At 43.2% G+C, this 21463-nt stretch overlaps 1 protein-coding gene and 1 long non-coding RNA gene across 2 annotated transcripts in view; both read left to right on the top strand.

Moving 5' to 3' along the window:
- PTDSS1 (phosphatidylserine synthase 1) overlaps positions 1-21256 on the top strand; it is a 38610-nt gene extending 17354 nt beyond the window's left edge. Inside the window, exons 6-13 of the mRNA XM_081919766.1 lie at positions 1097-1248; positions 4040-4181; positions 5357-5469; positions 7822-7887; positions 12227-12326; positions 13278-13346; positions 14287-14356; positions 17911-21256. Coding sequence (XP_081775892.1) covers positions 1097-1248; positions 4040-4181; positions 5357-5469; positions 7822-7887; positions 12227-12326; positions 13278-13346; positions 14287-14356; positions 17911-18020 — 822 coding nt within the window. The 3' untranslated portion in view covers positions 18021-21256. The remainder of the gene's footprint in view (positions 1-1096; positions 1249-4039; positions 4182-5356; positions 5470-7821; positions 7888-12226; positions 12327-13277; positions 13347-14286; positions 14357-17910) is intronic.
- On the top strand, positions 1255-2802 carry LOC309374746. Its single transcript, XR_014170710.1, has 2 exons — positions 1255-1432; positions 2578-2802. It is a non-coding gene; the product is annotated as an uncharacterized lncRNA (long non-coding RNA).
- Positions 21257-21463: the final 207 nt, after the last annotated feature.

Raw genomic sequence — 21463 nt, 5'->3', positions numbered from 1 at the left:
GGCAGGAACGCCTCCCCCAGCCGCCCGGCTTCGGGGCATCGTCCCGATGCCGGGCGGTGGGGCAGGAACGCCTCCCCCAGCCGCCCGGCTTCGGGGCATCGTCCCGATGCCGGGCGGTGGGGCAGGAACGCCTCCCCCCTGCGCCCGGCTTCGGGGCATCGTCCCGATGCCGGGCGGTGGGGCAGGAACGCCTCCCCCAGCCGCCCGGCTTCGGGGCATCGTCCCGATGCCGGGCGGTGGGGCAGGAACGCCTCCCCCAGCCGCCCGGCTTCGGGGCATCGTCCCGATGCCGGGCGGTGGGGCAGGAACGCCTCCCCCCACCGCCCGGCATCGGAACGATGTCCCGAAGCCGGGCGGCAGGGCGAGAAAGCCTCCCCCCGCCGCCCGGCATCGGAACGATGTCCCGAAGCCGAGCGGCGGGGCGAGAAAGCCTTTGTCCCCCCTGCCTGCCTTCCCAGGGGCTTTTAAATCGCCCCGGACAGCGGAGAAGTCCTCCGCTGTCCCGGGCGATTTTAAAATGCCGCCCGCCAGAAGAGGTCGGGGGAAGGCGTTTTCCATAGGAACGCATTAATTGATTTTCAATGCATTCCTATGGAAAACCGTGCATCGCAAGACGAAAAACTCGCAAGACGAAGAGACTTGCGGAACGAATTAATTTCGTCTTGCGAGGCACCACTGTATAGACTTCAGTATTACTATATAGTATGTGCAGCTTGTCTCAGTTATGTTCCCTAAATTAAAACCAGTAGTGTAGTACTTCCTCCTAAAATTTGTGTCTCCTGTAATATTAAATCTTCTAGTGGAAAGGCAATATTTGCAGCACTGATTTTACAGTGCAACCCTATGCATGTCTCCTCAGTAAGCTTTTGGAAACACACAGCTGTCACTTTAAAGGGAAAGCATAATAATGCTTTTTCACCAAGAAGCCATCTGAAGCTGTAGGTTTATAGACTTTGGTCAGATTCACCTGTCGTATGAAAAATATTTCCTGTAATTTCAGCACCTGTAACTTATGTAAAAGTCACATTCTTATGTTAATGAGATACGTTTGTCTGAATGAATTTCTTACCCAGAATCTTTTTGCTGTATTCTGCAGCTGTTCTTCATGCATCTGCTGCCTAATTTTGCTGAATGCTGGTGGGATCAAGTCATTTTGGACATCCTGCTATGTAACGGGGGTGGCATCTGGTTGGGCATGGTAGTTTGTCGTTGGTTGGAGATGAGGACCTATCACTGGGCGAGCTTCAAGTAGGTCTCAAGTACAAGCAAATAACCATTGTATTAACGATACTGCAGTATGAAAACTCTGAAATAAAATGTAATGTTTGGTAGATTGTGAATTGTGGAGGTTGTCCCATTGCAGGCTGCTAAAATATATTTATGTTGATAATTCTGAATCCCTAAGTTGGAAATGCTAAATACTTCCTTGATTGTGAAAATTTGTAATACAGGGCTATCCCAAATCTAAAACCTCATGTTAGATTTAATTTTGTAGCCGGGAAATCACAAGGCATGTGGCGCTATAGACCCAGGACTCAGCTATATTGGCATGTGCATTGTACATGCATTATAACACCATGACACCAGGTGGCGCTGTGGAGTTCTGTTTTTGCCAACCTGATTCCTCATACAAAGTTTACAATGCGTTTAACTGAAACGCTTCTTTGATGTGTCTGGATCCAGCCCCAGTGTATTAGAGGCGGCATGCGTCTGCATAGCACTTGCTGGGGAACATGAGTGTGGAGAGTGCTGTTGCATCGCATAGGCCTCTGGTTGGCCACTGTGAGAACAGGAAGCTGGACTAGATGGGCCTTTGGTCTCATCCAGCAAGGCTGCTTTCGTGTTCTATGTTCACTGTCTTGGGTGATTCCTAAATTGGTATTGGTGCTGCGATTTATTTTTAAATCCATTTCCTTGGCAATGTTGGTGGATCATGACATTATGAATGTGTTACAATGTTATTTCCATTAATAAGCAAGGGGAGAGTCTGTGATTGTTCATGGTCCCTTGCGTTCACATTTGATTTCCATCAGCCTCTGATTTTACCTCTAATGGTGCAATCCTGTGTACATTTACCTGGAAATAAGCCTTACTGAACACAGTGGGCGTTACTTCTGAGTAAGCATTTGTAGGATTGCATTGTTACTCGTGTAACCAAAATATATGGTTCAACTCTCCAAAGCGACACCCATATAAGTATGGAACATACACCTTACTTCTATTGTCTTACTCAATTGATAAAGTCCAAGTAAACCTCTCCCATGGTTTTTAATAATATATAGTTAATATTTCAGAACTGGAGCGTGAGGGCCAAACTTCTGAACAGTAAACCATTTCCTGATACTTCTTTTTATAATGCAGTAGATGAAAACTGTATTTTAAAGGCCTCCCATTTCACCCGCTTGTTTTCCTTATGAAACTTTTGCCAAGAGCATATTCCTAAAACGATTTTCTTTCTGTAGACCTCTCTGAGAAAAGAGCCTCCATTCTAAATTTTGATCCTGTACTCCTTAGGAGTGGGGATTAGGAATGTTGTAGTTTTGCACTTAGCCATGTGATTCGGACCTTTAATCTAAGCTGACCTTTCTGCATGCCTTACATACTTAGCACTGCTGTTTTTGCTGAAGATAAAGGAAATAAAACCCACTATCATTGCTGACAGTACCGTATTGGCCTGACTATAAGCCGCACCTTTGAAATTCAAGGCTTATTTGCGGGTGCGGCCTGCCTCCTGGCGCTACCGGTGCTGGTGCTCGGCTCTGAATATAAGCCGCACTTTAACTTTGCAGAGTCGGAATTTGGGGGGGGGGGGAAGTGTGGCTTATATTCGGGCCAATATGGTAATTAAATCCACTGGGTTTGTTGCTAGAAGCCAGCATCAAAGAACCCCATTCATGCACAGTTAGGTTTCCTGTTCCCCATTAGCTGCACCTCTTACTGTTTGCCACACACCATGGCCAGTAACGACCAAAATGTTAAATAAAAGCATAAAGTGAAAGAAAAGTAGGACTGTTTTTTTCAGTTGCACCTCACTACCTGTGACCCAGATATTGTTGGACTTAGCTGGCTGAGTCTGATGGAAACTGGAGTCCTACAATAGACAGAGGGCCACAGGTTCCTCATCCCTGATACACACTCATGGATTCATTTATCCAGCTAACAGTTGATTAATCAATAATCTAAATTAATTTGATGATGTTTTGATTTTACCAGAACATTGGAAGTCACTTTCTGTGTTACTTCCCGGTTATTATTTTGAAATGAGTACAACATTACGATTCCTTTTTTTGTTGTTAATTTGATTTGTGTTCAGCTCTAGCTGTGAGGGAGAGATTTACTCTGAACATCATGGGATATGGGGCAACTCAGGAAGTTGTGAGGGGTGTTTCTAAGCTTCTTAATCTGGTGCTTCTGAGAGCCTTACGCTTTCTTTCACCTCATGGGCTGCTACCCCAGAGGGTCTCCCAACCTTCAGGAACACTGTAAATACCAAAATAAAATAAAATTGTTTGGCTGGTTCTGGTTAGTAAAAGTTGTGCTTTTATGCTTATTTGCCCTTAATTAGAAGCATGATAATTAAATTATTAACATTAAATAGGGAGGTCTTGGCTCTCAGATCTTTCAGACACTTTTCCTCAAAGAAGTGGTTTTTTGTTTGCTTTTTTGCTTTTTTGAAAGCTTGGTATTTTGATAGCATTGGAAATTAAGGGATGTTTCCTACTAAGTTATTCTCCAAGCAGACTCTTAAGTTATCCATGTCGATTAATTTAAATGGGTCTACTCTATGCCTAACATAGGCTATAACCCCCAGTTCTCAGCTTTGTTGCATTTGAGGAGCAAATCACGCATGTGGAAAAGTTTGCTTCTTCTGATCGCAAACGTTTGTTTGCTTAATTACAATAGGTCTGCTTCTTAAATGCACCTTTCTTGTTACAAACCCCAGTATGATAGAGCTGTGTTATTTTACACCATTTGATACATAGCAATGCAATGTTGATTTCCTTCTCTTTTTTTTACTGTTGTCCTTCTCTGCTTTCAGGGACATTCACACCACCACAGGTAAAATCAAGAGAGCTGTGTTACAGTTCACTCCAGCAAGCTGGACCTACGTTCGCTGGTTTGATCCCAAGTCTTCATTTCAAAGAGTGGCTGGAGTATACCTTTTCATGATTATCTGGCAGGTAAAAACAACAACAGCAAACCTATTGAAAAGAAAGCCCAGGGAATCTCAGCTTGGGTTGACTGGATCAGGCTGTTTCCTTCTTGCATTAGTTTCACCTGTGTTCATTCACAAATCTATCCCTTCTCCTTTCTGCAGCAATGCGTTGTTGTTTTTTTAAAAAATCCATATGAAAATATGGATTTGAATTTTTATTTTAACACAATTCATTATCATCAATTGCACTTATTAATTGCTTACTTATGAAAGGTAACTCAAAACGGCTTACAAAAAAAGTAGCACATAAAGTAAAACCAGCATGAAACCTAAACAGTAAAAACTAAAAAAATCCAATGTTTATAAAAAAAGCACTGAACAAAGCCAGATTTTTTTTAAAAAAACTTTCCGAATTTTAGCTGTTGACATGCTGGCTTAAGCTTATGGAATTTGGAATCTAACAATATTTGGAGGGTCACAAGTTCCCTATACCTGTGTTAAGAGTGTAATACCAAGACTAGAGAGAACCAGGTTACAAACTCCCACTCAGCCATGAAGCTCACTGGGTCACTCTGGATCAGTCACTGTCTCCCAGCCCAATCCATTCCACAGAACTGTTATGGAGATAACATGGGTGGAAAGAACTGTTTGTGCTGCCCTTAGCTTCCTTGAGGGAGAGTAGCATAAAAAATGTTGTAATCAAACTATATGATATGACAAAACTGCCTGGGGCCTGACACAGAAAATCCAGATGTAGTCCTCAGGGTGGTAAAAATAAAGACAAATCAATTTAATCATTTACAAGTGTGATACTTTTTATTGGTACTACAAAATCTGCTTTCTCATGCTATATAAAGGTAGGCCGGATGCAATTAAAGGATACTTTTGCAAAGAGAAGTAAATTGACTCCATAGTTGTACACACAGAGAGAAAAGTGAAGCAGTACGTTTTATCTAGCTCCCCAACACAGGCATTTAAATGTGTTGATTACTTTCCCAAAGAATTTAATTCTTTTTGTGGAGTTCATAATTTACTGTTCCTTATGGGGACAACAATTCTCCGCAGGCCACCAGGAGTGCCATATGTTTATTGTCCTGGAGCAGAACGTAAGCAGTTGCTAAGAAGTTGCATCTGTCTTATTTGTCCAGGATATCAAATGTTCCCAGCTTATTTTCTTCTTTCTGTTTCTTCTTCTTTTAGTTGACTGAGCTGAACACATTTTTCTTGAAACATATCTTTGTTTTCCATGCAAGTCACCCCTTAAGCTGGGGTAGGATCCTCTTCATTGGAATTATCACAGCGCCCACTGTGAGGTACATTTTGTTCATTTAATCTTCCTCACTGTAAAATTGCTGGGCAGCAGCTGGGGACCTCGAAAAGCCTAGCTCAGAGATGGGGAGCCAGTGAGGCCCTACAGATGTTGCTCACCAAGCCAGCTGTGGTTGGTCGGAGTTGGAATCCAACAACATCTGGGTGGTCACAGGTTCCTTGCTTTTGCTCCAGCCCACTTACTTTTGGAGATTTAAAAAAACTGGTTTGGACGTAAAGCTAAACCATAATTTGGTGTTACACACATGAGCAGCAACAAGCCTCGTGTTCATGTCTTCCCTCCCGAATGAGAGAGAGATTGGAAACATCTGCCTCTGCTTTTAAACTAACCAGGGTGTTCCATTATGTCCAAACCAGGGAACTCTGCTTAGCTTAAAACAAGCCACTGTTTGATCTTGACTTGTTTGAAAAAGCCTCTCCTCCTTACAGAGGGGAGGAGTTGTGAGCAGGAGCCGTTTCCCACGTTGGCAGGGGGCATTGCAGCCCCTTGCCCAGCTGGCCTGGCTGCCGCCCCACGCCCCCAGGTAGCCAACCAACCAGGTGGAGGCTTGGGGGTGGGGTTTTGCCGCTCAAACGTGGCCACAGCAGCACTTCCCTTTCATTCCGCTGCTGGTTTTCGTCGGATCACCCACCCACCCTCCCTTTAGTTCACTGCTTGGTTCTTGACCCTGCTATGGACCTGTGGTTGGTCGCCTTGTTTGGCCAAGGGGCCTGGTAGGAATTTTTATCCAACTGGCCCCTTGGCACTAGACACTTGGTTTTTCACCTACCTCGTAGCAAATCATCACAACTTTTAGGTATTGGCGGTTAGGCATTGGAATATGTTTGTGTATTGGAGGGCAGGGTGTGGCCATCGCCTACCCCTCTACTTTATGGGTATTCCGGTAAAGGAATCCGGCAGTCGTGGATCCTGTCTGACGCCCTTGCTGGTGGCTAGGGCCATGGCACGACCCCCGGTGACATCAGGGGGAGCTTTCAGTTGTATTTGCATCAACAGGCTCCCCCTACTGGTGGTTAACCCTTGATAGACTCACCCCTCCCCAAGGGGGTGGAGTCATGCTCTGTTGTTTTATCCAATGCCTAAGCCAATACCTCTCACATGCTGTAATCAATAAAGTTGTGGCCTTTTTTTAGCCCATTAACCTAATATACTGTGTCCATGTGTCTTTCTTATCCCCAAGCGGGTGACGGGTCCTTGAATCACAAACTTGATCTTGACTTGTTTGAAAAAAGCCATAGCTCAAACTAACCAGAGTCTGGAAAAAAGAAGCAGAGCTTTTGATCTCCTTCTCACAGCTTTGCCAAAGGAGAAACGGAGAGCCCATGAGCCCCAGATTCACTGCTGTTAAGGTTTAGGGCAACCTTCCTCAACCCGGTACTCTCTCAGGGATTGGACTATGAGTTCCATCAGTCTGTCAGAATCGGCAGTGGTCAGAAGTGGTGGCACTTGCAGTCCAAAGTCCCTAGAGAGCATTTGGTTGGGGAAACCTGGCTTGGTATGTCCAAAAAGGGCCATAGGGCATTCCACCCAATTGCTCACTTAGACACTAATACAATTAAATAACAACAAGCATGTCAGGGAATGTAAAATCACCTGTAAAACAGCAGGTGAGATGACAGCAAGTGTGTTAGGCAAATGTATATTCCAGATGTTCAATAATTCCTCGCCCCCCTGGCTACAAGCCTGAAAAGCTTTTAACACAATTCTGTTTCCCATTCAACAGATTTCCATGCAGTGCAGTTTTTTGTTGGAAGTAAAACACATTTTTATTCAGTGGGGCTTACTCTCTGGGTAAAGGTGCAAAGGATTACAAGTCTTAGTTCCCATTGTGTCCTGAATCGCTTCTTAATTTCTAAACTCTGATTCCTTCTTTCCTCAGCCAAATCTCACAGGAGCTCAATTTCAAAAGGAAAAAAGTAGGAGAAACAACTTACAATATTAAAATAGAGACAGTTGGCAGAAAATGCAGACATGTCAATCTAAGCTTAGGGCTGTGGCTGCTTTGTGCTCCTTTGTGTGGCTTCATTCAGGCAAACAGACATTCCACTGACATGCTAGCTGACTTTTCTGCCCCCTTTCTCATCCTCAGTTGTATATAGCTGACCAAGTTTCAGTCATTGGTTTACAATTGTTGCATTTACTTGATCTCCAAGATAGCAGTAGAGAAGTTTGAGGTAGTTCTCGAATATGGCTGAGCCTTTACCGTGTTCCAAGTAATTGAGCTGCTTTCTCCAAAAATTGAATATCAGCCCCCGCCCTGTTGTTTTTGCTAACTATAACCTACATGTGCAACTATCTGTTTCATTGAAATTTTCTCCTCTGTTTTTACTTCTAGGCAATACTATGCTTATCTCACAGACACACAGTGCAAAAGGGTAGGAACTCAGTGCTGGGTGTTTGGGTAAGTTTTTGTTGCAGTTGAAAACATTGAGACTGTTGTAGTGTTGACTCAATGAAAAGAACAACTTTGCATCCCGAAAGCTTTTAATTACACACTCCGTGGGGGGAATTTATTTGTTGTTCTTATATGCTCTCTGTGTAACTCAGGGTGGCAGATATAGGGATGCAAGGTAGATTACTATCCTGGCACTGACCAAGCCTGCTTGACTTCATCCAAGTTGCTGCCCCACAGCTGCATCCCTTGGCAGCTCTGCCAGCACATCAGCCACATTTTGGGGGACTGCTAAACATGTAGAGGCTGTCCTGGGGACCAGGAACCCTGGCCATTCATGCTAGCATTTTAGTAATATTTCAATAATGGGACGAGGGTGGCGCTGTGGGTTAAACCACAGAGCCTAGGACTTGCCAATCAGAAGGTCAGTGGTTCGAATCCCCGCGACGGGGTGAGCTCCCATTGCTCGGTCCCTGCTCCTGCCCACCTAGCAGTTCAAAAGCACGTCAAAGTGCAAGTAGACAAATAGGTACTGCTCCAGCGGGAAGGTAAACGGCGTTTCCGTGTGCTGCTCTGGTTCGCCAGAAGCGGCTCAGTCATGCTGGCCACATGACCTGGAAGCTGTCCACCGGCTCCCTCGGCCAATAAAGCGAGATGAGCGCCGCAACCCCAGAGTCGGTCATGCCTGGACCTAATGGTCAGGGGTCCCTTTATCTTTACCTTATTTAATATAAAAACGTAACATAACTCTGGGGGGGGAGGCAGTCTCTCTCAAAGCTCTATAGATATTAAAATTCCCAAAGCCCTAACAGAGCTGAGCATTCCCAGCACCCTTAAGAAACTACAGTTCCCAGAATTCTATGGAGGAAGTCCTGTGCTTTAAATGTGCCTTAAATGGACAGTGAGCACACAGACTCTGTTGGTTCTGTTTGTGGCACTCTGTAACATGAATTCGGGGGGGGGGGGATGAGGCGGAGCATATTGACGTGTGAAGAAATCTGGTTTGGTATGAACTAGACAACCCCCAGGCTATTTCCAGCTTTCTGTGATCCTCTGGAACCGATTGTTTTCTCTCCTGCACACAACATAAGAGAAAAGGAAACAAATTGGTGTAGAACATCCAAGCCTTTCAAAGGAAGGTTTTCAGCTCATGAGGTTACAAAAATAGCAGCGTTCAGATCAGCATAGTCTGCCCTTGTTAAGAAGGTCACGCTGAGCTAATAGGCCCTGAGGGACTTCTAAACTGCTGCTTTGTGCCCTTGGCAAATTTAAACGGGCTAATTTAATCAGTTGACTTGGCCATGCCTAGGAACATTCCCATGTCATCACTTACTTCATGCCAGATCCATCCTCCAAGTCTCATTCGTAATTTTGCTCCACTTTTGGCAAAGAAGAAGAAGCCTGCTTTCCTAAGTACTATTTGTTGAACAACACCACCGGCATTAAAATTAAACAGAAAAGGGGAGGCAGGGGTTGCCTTCTACAAAGTTTAGTGGGCTCTCAGAGTGGAGACATCAAATTCTCTTCTGTTTGTTTATTTATTTTACTTAAATAGCTCTTTAAACCACCTTTTTAGGGTCATTACCTTTCCAACGCAGTCCAACATAATAACGAAAACCATATTACTAAAATCACATGAAAGAAACACAGCCAAAATCAGAGCAGCAGATAAAAGAGTTATTAAAACACAGCACCAAAATAAAAAATCATCCAAACGCTGACCGGAACAGAAAAGTTTTTATTGGCCCCAGACTCTGGGGTATTAAGAGCTATTACCAGCCCCTTACATTGGACCTGGAAATACATAGGCAGCCAAAGTTACTAGTGTAACATAGGTGAAATTGAAGCGTCCAGCCCCTCGAATTGTTTTTGCTGCTGCATGTTGCACCGTTTGAAACTTCCAGACCGGGTAAAGCAGAAACCCCACATACAGTGAACGCTTGTGTTGCAAACGTGATCTGTGCAGGATGCACGTTTGCAACCGCAGCGTTCACAACCCACAGCGGTGCATCTGCACACGCGCGGGTTGCGATTCAGTGCTTCTGCGCATGCGTGACCCCCAAAACCCGGAAGTAACCCATTCCTGTACTTCGGGGTTTCGGTGGGTCCATAACCTGAAAAAATGCAACCTGAAGCGTCTAAAACCCGAGGTATGACTGTAGAGTGTGTTACAGTAATCCAGACTTCATACAGCTAACGCGCAGGGGACTGAAGCAAGGTGCGACTAAGTCAAATGCAGGAAACATCCATTCTGCTGCAAGTGCCTTAGACAAATTCTGAGCTAAGGGCTGAGAACCACCTGTGCTACATAACTTGCTTTTACTTGGCAGTATTCTGTGCTTATTTTGGGCCAGCTCACTCATTTCTAAGTTGAAAGATAGACTGTAGTATATCTAGACTAAGGTTTGCTTTGTTGTCATTTTAGAATGTTTTGAATGGAGCCTGATAGTATATTGCTGTAGTTGTATTCTCAGAGTTCTGTTGAGTACAGTGGGACCTTCAGGTAGTCTATAAGGATTACAGCCATAACATTTAGAGAAGAAGTGGAAGAAATAACTTGGCACCTGGATTTGGGGGCAAGTCTTCCACCCGTTTCTTTATTACTTTAACACCTTCACTGTATGTGCCCCTTGATATGTTAATAGAAGGTTGGTGGGAATGGGACAGATCCCTACCCCAAAGGTCTAAATTTTGGCATTGGTGTGAGGAAGACAACAAAGGGAGGGGAGGGAATGAAAGCAATTGGCAAAAGTTTTTAAAAAAAAAAACCAGACAAGAGGAAAGAGAATGTAAGAAAGGTCTGAATTAAGAGGTCTGTCTTATTTCTAAATAATGGCTGTTGAATTTCCAAAAACGTAAAGATGCACAAGTAAGATGCACCCGTGAATACTTGCGCAATACTTAGTAGAAGTAAATAGGACTAGAGTTCCCATTTTTTACTTTTGGCCATAGCTCTTTGATTGCCTAATGCTCTCTGTTACAAAGCAGGGGCAGGGAGTTGGATTTTAATCCTGCATCAGTTCAGATCGTCTCTTGGTTCAAGGAGCTCAAGACACAAATAAACAGTTAATGTAACAGACAACTTACTGGTATCTCACTTGGTTTTTCTTTTAATGTGGTAAACTGAATTTTCATCTATCTGGCAAAAGCTGCTTAGTGTCTTGCCAGAAGGATTAGGCTCCCTTCCTTAATCGTAATCTTAAACCGTAAGTTAAATGAACTTGCTCATCCAGTGAAATCCTTGTAAAATACACTTAAGGGAGAAAAAGAAAGCTCTAAGAGAAATAATGGCCATTATGCATGTGTGCACACAGTATGCTTAAAAAAGAAAGAGAGAGAGAGAGAGAAAGAAATGAAATTCCATAATTTAAATTCTTTATTAAGAAAACCTGGTTTTTGAAACCCATATAATCATGCAAATTTCTCCTGTTTTGCATAATTTTATTCTGCCACTTGTACTAGATCATCACAGAGAGAAGCAAGGATCTGTACAAGACCTCCATCGCTAGAAACTTTATTCAGATACCCCTCTGGGTTTTGAAATCATCATAAACATGAGAATTAGAAACATGTTCATTCTTTTTAAAACATTAAAACAGGGGTAGGGAATCTGTGGTCCTCCAGAAGTTGTTGAAGTGTTTATTTGTTTATTTATTGAATTTATATACTGCCCTGTACCCGGAGTTCTCCCATCACCCCTGCCATTGGCCGTGCTAACTGGAGCCACAGGTTCTCCATCCCTATTATAGGCTCTGTGGTTTAGACCACAGTGCCACCCACGTCCCATATAATGGGGCATACTAGGAATTAAACCTAGGACTCCCTGCATGCATAGTATGTGCTCTACCACTGAACTGTGATGCCACCAGATACTACTTTTATTGACTTGACAGAAGCTAGTCTCTTCTCTCATGGCATGTTCACACATCCACAACATACTATTATGTTGCCACCCACCTGCTGATAATACAGAAATGGAGGCACATGTAATGCAAATTACCATTCTAGCCCATGTACATTTTTTACATTTGCATTACAAAGCAGCTCTGACAAAGATATAAAAATGCTCTAAGGGGTTGTTTATTAAGGGGAGCAAAGTTGTTACCAAAAAATGGAAGGAGTTTTTGTTAAAGGGGGACGGAGCCTGACCCAAGGTATAGGATTTTAAAGGCTTTCAAAAGTGAGCTGTATTATGGATGGTCCTCAAAGCTTATTTAGCCCCCCATAACATGAGAGCAATTTATAAACTAGCTCACAAAATCATGCAAACACCCCCGCCCCCCACTGAAGATATCAAAGCATGCTCTTAAATTAAAAACAGCCTGTACTTCTTTTGTCATTCCCTCAGAGTTATTGGTTTCCTGGAAGCTATTGTGTGCATCAAATTTGGTCAAGACCTCTTCTCCAAAACACAGATATTATATGTTGTGTTTTGGCTCCTTTGTGTGGTAAGTGGCTCTTTATTTTGCACAATGCTTTGCTCCTTAGGTCTTCCTCTTTGGTACGGCAACCATGTTAGTTGCCATCTCTCTTTGGTCATTGGCTAAATGTAAGCCACAATCTACCCATTAACACAACTTTGTGACCAGGGCTGCAATGTTTAACCTAGACGCATTGCTTAAAAATAATAATAGAAATGGCGGATTCTTCCACCAAGAAATCTATCCCTGGCTGCTGCTCTGCTGGCGTAGTGAAGCTTCTGCCAAATTCTATAGCCAGGGATGGATTTTTTATTTCAACCCAAGTGTCTCACGCTCTTCTGGGCAGCCTTTCGGGGACCACGCGCCAATGGTGTGTGGGGCCAGAGGAAAAATGGACAGAGCATTCAATGTGAATTTTACCATTACCCAGTAAGCTCTATCCTCTCTATCCTCCATCCAGACAAGAAAAAAAGCATTCACAGATTAGAGTACATATTCCAGCCAGGCCAAAACACTGAAGGGTGGTGTACAAAGCAGGACTGGGGAGAGGTGTGTCGCTTGAGGAGAGTCCCAAAGGGAGGCCTGGAGAAGTTCCTCCTTTACCTCACAGGCCAGAGATTCCTAATATTTGCTATCTCCTCTTAAGCAGCAGGCCTCCGGTGTAGAATTCAACCCTAAAATTCATATGCATAGTTGTGTTTTGGTTTGTTTTTTTTAATTGGGTGATAGCCCTCCCTGTTCATAGTGGTAGTGTAAAATAAAAATGTTTGTAGTATAAATAGGTACTTATGTATACACTAGGAAGAGAGGCTCAGTGTTCATCAACATTGCTCACCTCCAACGATGCATTATAAGTCATCCTGAGGCAACTTGTTGAAAGATGGGGTGCAATGCCCTGAAATAATAAAGGAATTAATGTAGAAGCTGGTAGGTTTTGACTCTTCTCCCTCCTTTTCATCCCTTTTCCCAATGTTGTAGGCCGTTACTACTTTCCTTTGTTTATATGGAATGGTTTGGTATGCGGACCACTACGGACAGCGAGAAAAGGTAATGCTTAACTGGGCACAAGGCACATTTTGAAAGATGCTTGTGTGGAAGCCATGTTAAAAGTCTATTTTGCCGGAGCTTGGTGAGGGTAAGGTGTCAAGATTCTAAGGTCCGTTCTTGGACATAGAGAAGAAATTACCCCCCAAAAAGCATTTTATTATAAGAGCATTGATTTTGGTTATTTCTAATGGGTTGGGTCCAGATTTTGCCTTCTGCAGACTGAAAGTCCTTCAGTCTTTAGAAGGCTTTTGGTCCAGTGGACTCAGGATGCTGAACTCAGTGGTCCTTTCGGCTTGATGCAGCAGGGTTCTTGAGCTCTGAATTGTAGATCTAGCCAGTCTTATTACTGAATAGTAACTTGATTTTGCAACACCTTCCCTCCTCACTAAACGGGTGCTCTTACCTCATGATTTTATGCACCTCAATAAATCCTACGCCACATAGATGTGGGTGCTCTGTTACCAAAAAGGATGGAAATGATCCCTTCTATCATATCCCTGCTGACTTGGTACTGAGCACCATGTAAATGGGGAAAAACATGGCATTTGTTCATGCATAAATTTAAGAAGCCCGCTCTTTGCAGGAAGACTTGCATTGCTTAAGCAGAAGTCAGACCCAACTAACTCCCTACTGTGTAGTCATCCCTATCATTCCAGTCTTACAGCTGGAAAAGCAATTTTTTAAATTGTCATTGCACCTGGGCGGAAGGGCAGATGGGAATGCCAAGCAGCAGGAGGAGGTTTGGGTTACATAACAACCCTCACCTGTATAGCCCGGTGTGTACGTTAGGAAGAAGGCGCGCGAGGAAAATGCACCGTGTATAGTGTTTGACCAGTCATCTCTGCAGTTTTCAGAAAGCACGTTTAATAGAGTTTGGAGGCAGTAAGTGTAGATGATTGCAAAGGTGGAAACCCCACGATGATCCTCTTTGTCTCCACAGACGCTGTCAGAAAGTGAAGACAGCTCATACATCCCAGATGCTTCCTGGCTTAACTCTAAGTTTACTAGAGGTACTGGTGGTTTGTATGGTACATTCTGTCCCAGCCAAATAGTCCTTGGAGATATATGGGTGTGGGTGTCCACTCTCTCTCACACACAGACATACAAACATCTCCCTCCCCACCCACCCTAGTTGTTTCCTTTTCAGCAGCTTTATTGGCTGAATTCTCAAGTTGGTTTTTTAATGGCCCTCAGATAGATAGATAGATAGATAGATAGATAGATAGATAGATAGATAGATAGATTTAGTTTAATAGACCACCTTTCAGCAGCATGCCAGTACACAATAAAGATGATGCCTAGGAAAATGGGTACCCCAAGTGGCGTGAAGCAGCAACTGGGCTTCGCAGGTCTAGCATTAGCCTTAAGATTCCAGGGCACTTAGTTCTAGGGCACTGAAGATTCTGGGGCACTCAGTGCTTTTTGTAGCCTTCTCCCTGGTTCTAGGGTACGTAGGTGGCATTTCCAGCCTACAAGGGCCAAGGAGCTGTGACGGGAGGCTTCACCACAGCAAGGACAGGCCTCATCACCATGGCACTGATGAAGTGGCAGCGAGGGAGGGGTCACGTGCCAGAGATGCTCTGAGGGCGTGTGCCCTTATACTAACGCCGGCACTTATAAGCCACCTCAAAGACACGCAGGCAAAGGATTGTGAACGATGGCCTTGCGTTTAACATTAGAAATAATTCACGCTGGAAACGGTAGCGCAAAAGAGAATAGATGAACAAAGGGAACATCACACTTGCCTTGAGTCTGCATTGATCTCTTAATGCCTGCTTACGCGTTGAGGCTTGCTCTCTCTTCTGAATCAGAGGGATGGAGCACCTGTGACGCTCCACTTTTTGCTGGACGGCTCCAGCCATCGTGGTCCACGATGAGGGACAATGAAAGCTGTAGTCCTCTGAGGGCCCACACAATCCCCATCCCAGCTGTATTGTTAAATTGGCTGGGATCGAAGGAGCTTCTTCAGATGCTCTCCAACGTTCATGCCCAATGGAAGTTTGTCTTTCTTCTTTGAAGAAATACGTCCTCATCCCATTTTGTGAGTTGGGATGCTACAGGGTAGGGCTGCCATTTGAGAAACCCAAGTTCAAGCCCTCTTTGGTATGCAGATCCATTTGTCTGGTTCCTTGGATCTAGGCCCCTCCGTCCTTATGTCAATATGGAGTGGGGGATGAAACAAAATTACTGTTAAGCATTTTAATAGCCCGCACTTTATATAGCGGTTGTTCTTTGTCATGAATTGAAATTTTAGTGTAAATGAAACACTTGTTTCTATATACATATAAAGAGAGAATTTTTATTAACACAGATTTTTCCTTCTGATTTTCAACATGCTTTTTAAAGCTCTATGTAATCTTTTTTTTATATACTCGTGTTTCTTCTACGTCATATGAAAACACATTTTTCTGTACTATGATCTCTTAATACAATTTCCTAGCAATTCCTTTCCCCCATCTTTTAAAAACTTTCTTGAAATCTATAAAAATTCTAAACAAAAACTTTTCTTACAAAATATTACAGTGCTGAAAACATTTTTTTTTCTTTATATTTTTCAGCTTTAGTGGCATATTCCATTTTGGCAAGTGGTTATATAAATTAATAAATGATGATAATTGGTATATTTTATTTAGGTTTTTGAAACATACCAGCATGTTTCTTTCTTGTGTTCAGTTGTTAAGGGGATCAAATTAAAATTGTCTAAAACTGAATCGTACATGCTAACGGGCATCTCAGCTCTCTGACTCGCAGCTGAAGTAGCACCACTGACACAAAAGGGACAGATTTGGGGGAACCACAAAATTTGCAAAAGTTCAAGAAATATTTTTGAGGTGTGAGGGAACTCTAAAGAGGAGAAGCTCTCCAAAAAGCAGCCCAGGGAGGGCTGAACATGCTTAGTGGCCACAGAATGCTTTTCCTTTTCCTTTTCTCTCCTTCTCCCCCCGCCATTTAAAAAAATGTATTTGTGCCCCAAATACTATTCTGACACTCCATCCAAGGTATATTAAACATGTTGCCTGGATGTTGGGGATAAGTTTTTTTTGTTGAGTTTCTTTCCTTTTCCACTTTTGGCTCCAGTGTTCCTTTTCCTTGTTCCCTAATTTTTCCAGCATCATCTGTGTTAAATTGTGTTGTTTTATCTTTTACACTTTTCTGTCAGATAATGCCACCATCTACTTCTTCCTTGTTTTCCGTTGCCATTCTTTAATCTTAATAAACGGTTGGATTAAACTAACAGACCCTCACTTGCAGAAGCTTGCTCAAGGAATTCTGCTGGTGCAGCGGGGCTCCCCTTCCTCTCCTTCACCCCCCCAAAAAAAATTGGCTTTGGGGCTGTTAGAAGAATCTCCAGAACAGTGTGCAGGGAGGAGCAGGGAAATTGCTCTTGCCACTGGAGCAATTTTAGCTCTGCGGTTGAATTCCTCCCAAAGCTTCTAAATGTTAAAGCTTCTAAATTTGGAACCTGGGGTTTGATCGGCTGCTTTGGAAGCCCAAGGCGAAAGTCTCGCCTTCAGAACTGGCCGCCTCCTTATGCTACACACTGCAGGGTGACAAAAAACAAAACAAAACACACACACACACAGGTTGAATGCTGTCATGTGTTGAGAAAGAGGTCCCAGCTGATTGTCATCCCATGTAGGCACTTCTCACCCAGGAGAAGTGGCCAAAAAAACTGTGGCCTCATGATGGCCAGAGTTCTCCATTCAGGGGTCCAGGTAGGCACGGTCAACTGCATGACAAATGTGTCCTGTTAGTGTGGTTTCCTTTGCAGCTGTGGATAAATGTGGAATCACACAACTAGAATTCTACTGCTTGATTCCCCTGCAAAGAAGCTCGCCGCAGTTCCTGGGGGTTTGGCTGAGTAAAGAGTTTGTTCTGCTTGCTTTCTTCTCAACCTTTCTCTTTATCTCTTCCCCATCCCACCAACAGCAGTGTCCCATCTGCTTACAGTTGTGCATTGCTCTCATCTCCTACCCCTCACTCTTGAAGATCCTCAAAGTTCACATGCACACCCACTAGATTTTCATAGGGTTTGGGAAGCAGAGTATGGAGACCAGGATCTCACCCACAGCTTCTGCCTTGCAAACCTATAGATTGTTGTTTCCCAAACTTGGTCTCCACCTGTTTTTGGACTACAACTCCCATCATCCCTAGCTAGCAAGACCAGTGGGCAGGGGAAATGGGAATTGAAGTCCAAAAAAAGCGGGATACCAAAGTTTGTGAAACACTGGTCTATAGAGTTATCCTGCTCCAGAGTCCTGCTCCAGTACCTAGTGTTTTCATGTGCTAGCTAGCTTGATATCAAGACTGAAGAAAGAGTTGAGACAACTATATTACATTGTAGGTAAACGGTTTTCTTAACAGATGATATAATTTGGGGGACATAATTTGGGAGTTAAGCCACTAGATGGCATACCGGTTTCAACTAAAATGACTCAGGATGCATTAATAAATCCAGAGATTTACATTTGCCAGTAAGAAAAGATGCTCTTTAAAATAACCACATCTCACTTGTATAAATGTGTGTGTGTGTGTGTGTGTGTGTATGTGACTTGCTTGTTAGGAACGGAAGACAGTCCGCCCAAACACTCCAGCAACAGCGAGAGCCATTCATCTAGGAGGAGGAATCGCCATTCGAAAACAAAAGTAACCAATGGAATTGGCAAGAGATAGAGAGACAGACAAGAGAGAAGGAGAAAGAGAGAGAATCAGTTTCTAGATTTGTTCCAGAAGTGTGCCTCTGAGAGCAAAGAAGCAAAACTGGGCCTGGTTCTGAACTCCCTGCTGGAAGGTCGACAAGAGAATAGGCGGAGGAGACAGGGGGACAACATCTTCAGCAACCAGAGTCCTTGGACCTTGTTAACATGGAGCTCATCCGTGTATCGCAAATCATTCGCTGCCGTCACTTGCCATCCATTGGCTCAGATCTTCTGCACTTGACACTCAAAACCGTAGTAATATGTTTAAAGGCAAAATAGTTGCTTGCTCCTGAAGGGTTCCTGTGATAGTCTTTGTTCAAGTAGTGTGTGGGTGCCTTCTGAAGGCCTTTCTTTAATTGAGGACGATAACTCCAAGTTAACTGGCAACCAGTTGTTGTTTTTTGTTCGTTTTTCAGTTGTGGGCTTTTTACATTCTTGTTCGTTTTCAACAGAACCTTTTTGACTGAAAGATGCTCTGGCACCTAAGTTTTTCTGTGCTGTTAGATTTTTTTCAGGAAATCAACAGTTCCATATTTCAGTCAGCAGGGTGCTAAGTATTAGAAAGTACGTTCATGATTTTTGTTCAGGTCATTTTTATAATTGCTAAATGTTCAATGTGTTCATGACATTCGGTTACACAATCAGGGCTGTGTCGGCCCTTGGCAAGAAGACAGGCCCAGAGCCATTGGCACATACATATATATATATATTGTTTATTTTCTAACATCTCCAGTTTCCTGTATGTTTATCATCACTTCAGCTACACCGTTCTTTTCTCTTTAAAGGCCTAAGCTCCCAACAGCAGCAAATTATCCAAATTATAAACCAAAATTCATGCTTAAAGCTTTGCAAATCTCTACCTGGCCTAACACAGCAGCTTCCCCATGGGTGATACAATGCTCTTTGTATTATTGTGGTCTAACATTAAAAAAACCAACCCACATTTATACAAACTAACTCCACTTCTTCCAGGGGTCAGTTTTACAGAATGCTTCAGCAGTTTTTGTTCCCTGGTGTTTTTTTTTAATCCCCCTACCCATTGGAAAATTGGTCTCACGGCATCATTCCCAAGAAATGAAATAATCATAATAATGAAGTATTGAACCCCCAGATCTTAAGCTGTTGGGATTAGGCCAGTTTTGCATAGATTCTGCTTTCTGTGTTTAGTTGGTCTTGATTTGTGTGTGCCAATCACGTTGTGGGGCTACTTACTCCAAAAGACATGGCTAAGGTGACTGGTTAAGTGAGAACCCACATCCTTTCCATCACACTTCAGCTGGGAAGAGCTGCTTGCTGTGATAATGTCATGGGATATGCACTGCAAGATATGAAGCAAAGTGACTGTAAATAGAAAAAAGACCACCATAATCCATGACTTCTTATGTGCCACAAAGGATCAGCTTTTTGAATGCGCTCACTATGCAGCTGCTAATCCATGGAAAGCTCTGTTTTTCTTTTCAATCATGAATGTGCAAACTCTTGCATCAAAAGCTGCTATATCCTATTTGCTGCAACTGTGCTAAATGTTACTGGCCTGGGGGAAAATGTACATGTCTGGAACTTTCCCCGTTGACAAATGTTGGGTTTCTTGATCATATTTTGAAATATGTGTACTTTTACATCTGTGTATTCTTAGCATGCTGCATAATTTCCAAATGGGTTGTTTTTTGGTTTGGTTTTGGTTGATGCTCAAGGTCACTTAGTTTTCTGTCTTAATCCCTTTAGAGTCAGTTACTCAAGAGAGACCAATGTGTATGTGTGTGTTTTTCTATTTATGCAAGACCAAAGTCAGAAAATGTTAGGGCTCTTCCGAATGAACATTTCACACTGTTCAGTTTAGTGTTAATAATGCCCATTCTTCCAAAGAGCCTGTCCTGTTTTGCAGAGCCTGCAACACATAGAAATATGACTGCTGGAGTCAGTAATAAAATTCCCACTCACACTGGTAGAGATGTGGCCCTAGTTATAATACAGTGCTGCCAAAAGCCATGTTTGTCAGCTGAAACTAGTGCTCACATGCACAGTTAATTATATGCATAGATAGAGCGCACATGCAGATCTTTGGCAAAATCAGTGTTAATATTTTACTGTGGCTGGAAGACAATGCACCTTGTGTTCACTGGGGCTTTTCAGCCTCTCTCTTCCAGCAGTAACTCCCTGATACACCCTTAGCACCCCCCCTTCCCGAAATGCAGGTCCGAAAGGTGCAGGGACCATGTGGAGGCTGGACTGCTGCTGGAAGGGGAAGCCAACATCATCAACATAATCTGTGTGCACACAGATGTACTTTAGACACACACTTTGAATCCTGGTCTGTGTACTTTTTCCATTGAGGAATTTAAAAATACCTTGCATGAGTGAACTCAGAAGGTGGACAGTCTTTAATCCCCATAGAAAGGAAAGCATCCTATAGGAATGTTTCCATATTGGTAAATATCATCTGTGTAAAAGTCTTCAAGTATTGCGTGAAATGCAGGATTTTCTGTAGAGCCATCACTTATCCTATCTCAAAGTGGCACGTACACGCTCAGTTCAGAGTGACGTGTGTGCTCTATGCTTTCTGTGGAAATGGAACCTGGACCACTAGAAAAACGCAGGTTTTCATCAGGTCCCAATATGCGATGTGGTCAGACTCAAATGTTTTGTCCCATAACCACTGAGCTCCACACCGGGGCTGTAGCACTCTCACCCTTGAGTTGGGAATTCTGGAAGGAATGTATTTGCTCCCATTTATATGCTTTGAGACTTGCTTTCTGCCTTCTTCATGTCCCCCTCATCCCACCGTTCTCACTCCCCCAGTTGTGTACACTCCAGTTTGTGGTGGCTGTTTTTAAATTAATCATTTACTGTGTGCTTATTGAAAAAAGAGATAGGTTGACCTGGTTCTGCTGGAGACTGTGCTGTATTTTCAGTCAATGATGGGGGAGCCCTAACTTTCTGTGGCACAGCCCAAACAGTGGCAACCGGTTTATAGCATTTGCAAAAAAAGCTCTGATGCGAAGAAGCTTATACACACACACACACTCGAGGCCAAGAGTACAGAAAAGTTACCCACCCAAAGTAAATCTATTGCTAGCTGCCAGTATTAAACCAGGGTGGAGCACTGTTATGTATAAAACGACAGTATCTAATGAACACATGGAATCTGGTTTCAACTCTGCTTTTGGTTACTCGCCTGTGAAAAATAAAGCCCCGAATACCTGGGATTAATTTGGTGCTGGTGTTTTTTTTTTAAATTAAAGCTGTGATTGTGTGTTTTTCTTCTGACTACAATCTTCAAGCAGAAAAGGCTATGTTGTGTGAATTATCATTGTCCCTACCGGAAGTGGACATGGTTCATCCCTTTGTGCCCCTCACAGTAAAAAGGAAATCTGAATCTCTAGTACTGCAGGCTTGATAATGATGAAAATGAAAATT

Source organism: Podarcis melisellensis, assembly GCF_964234715.1.
Source record: "Podarcis melisellensis genome assembly, chromosome: 7".
In the NCBI taxonomy this organism is placed as follows: domain Eukaryota; kingdom Metazoa; phylum Chordata; class Lepidosauria; order Squamata; family Lacertidae; genus Podarcis; species Podarcis melisellensis.
This window is presented reverse-complemented; position numbering and strand designations above follow the sequence as displayed.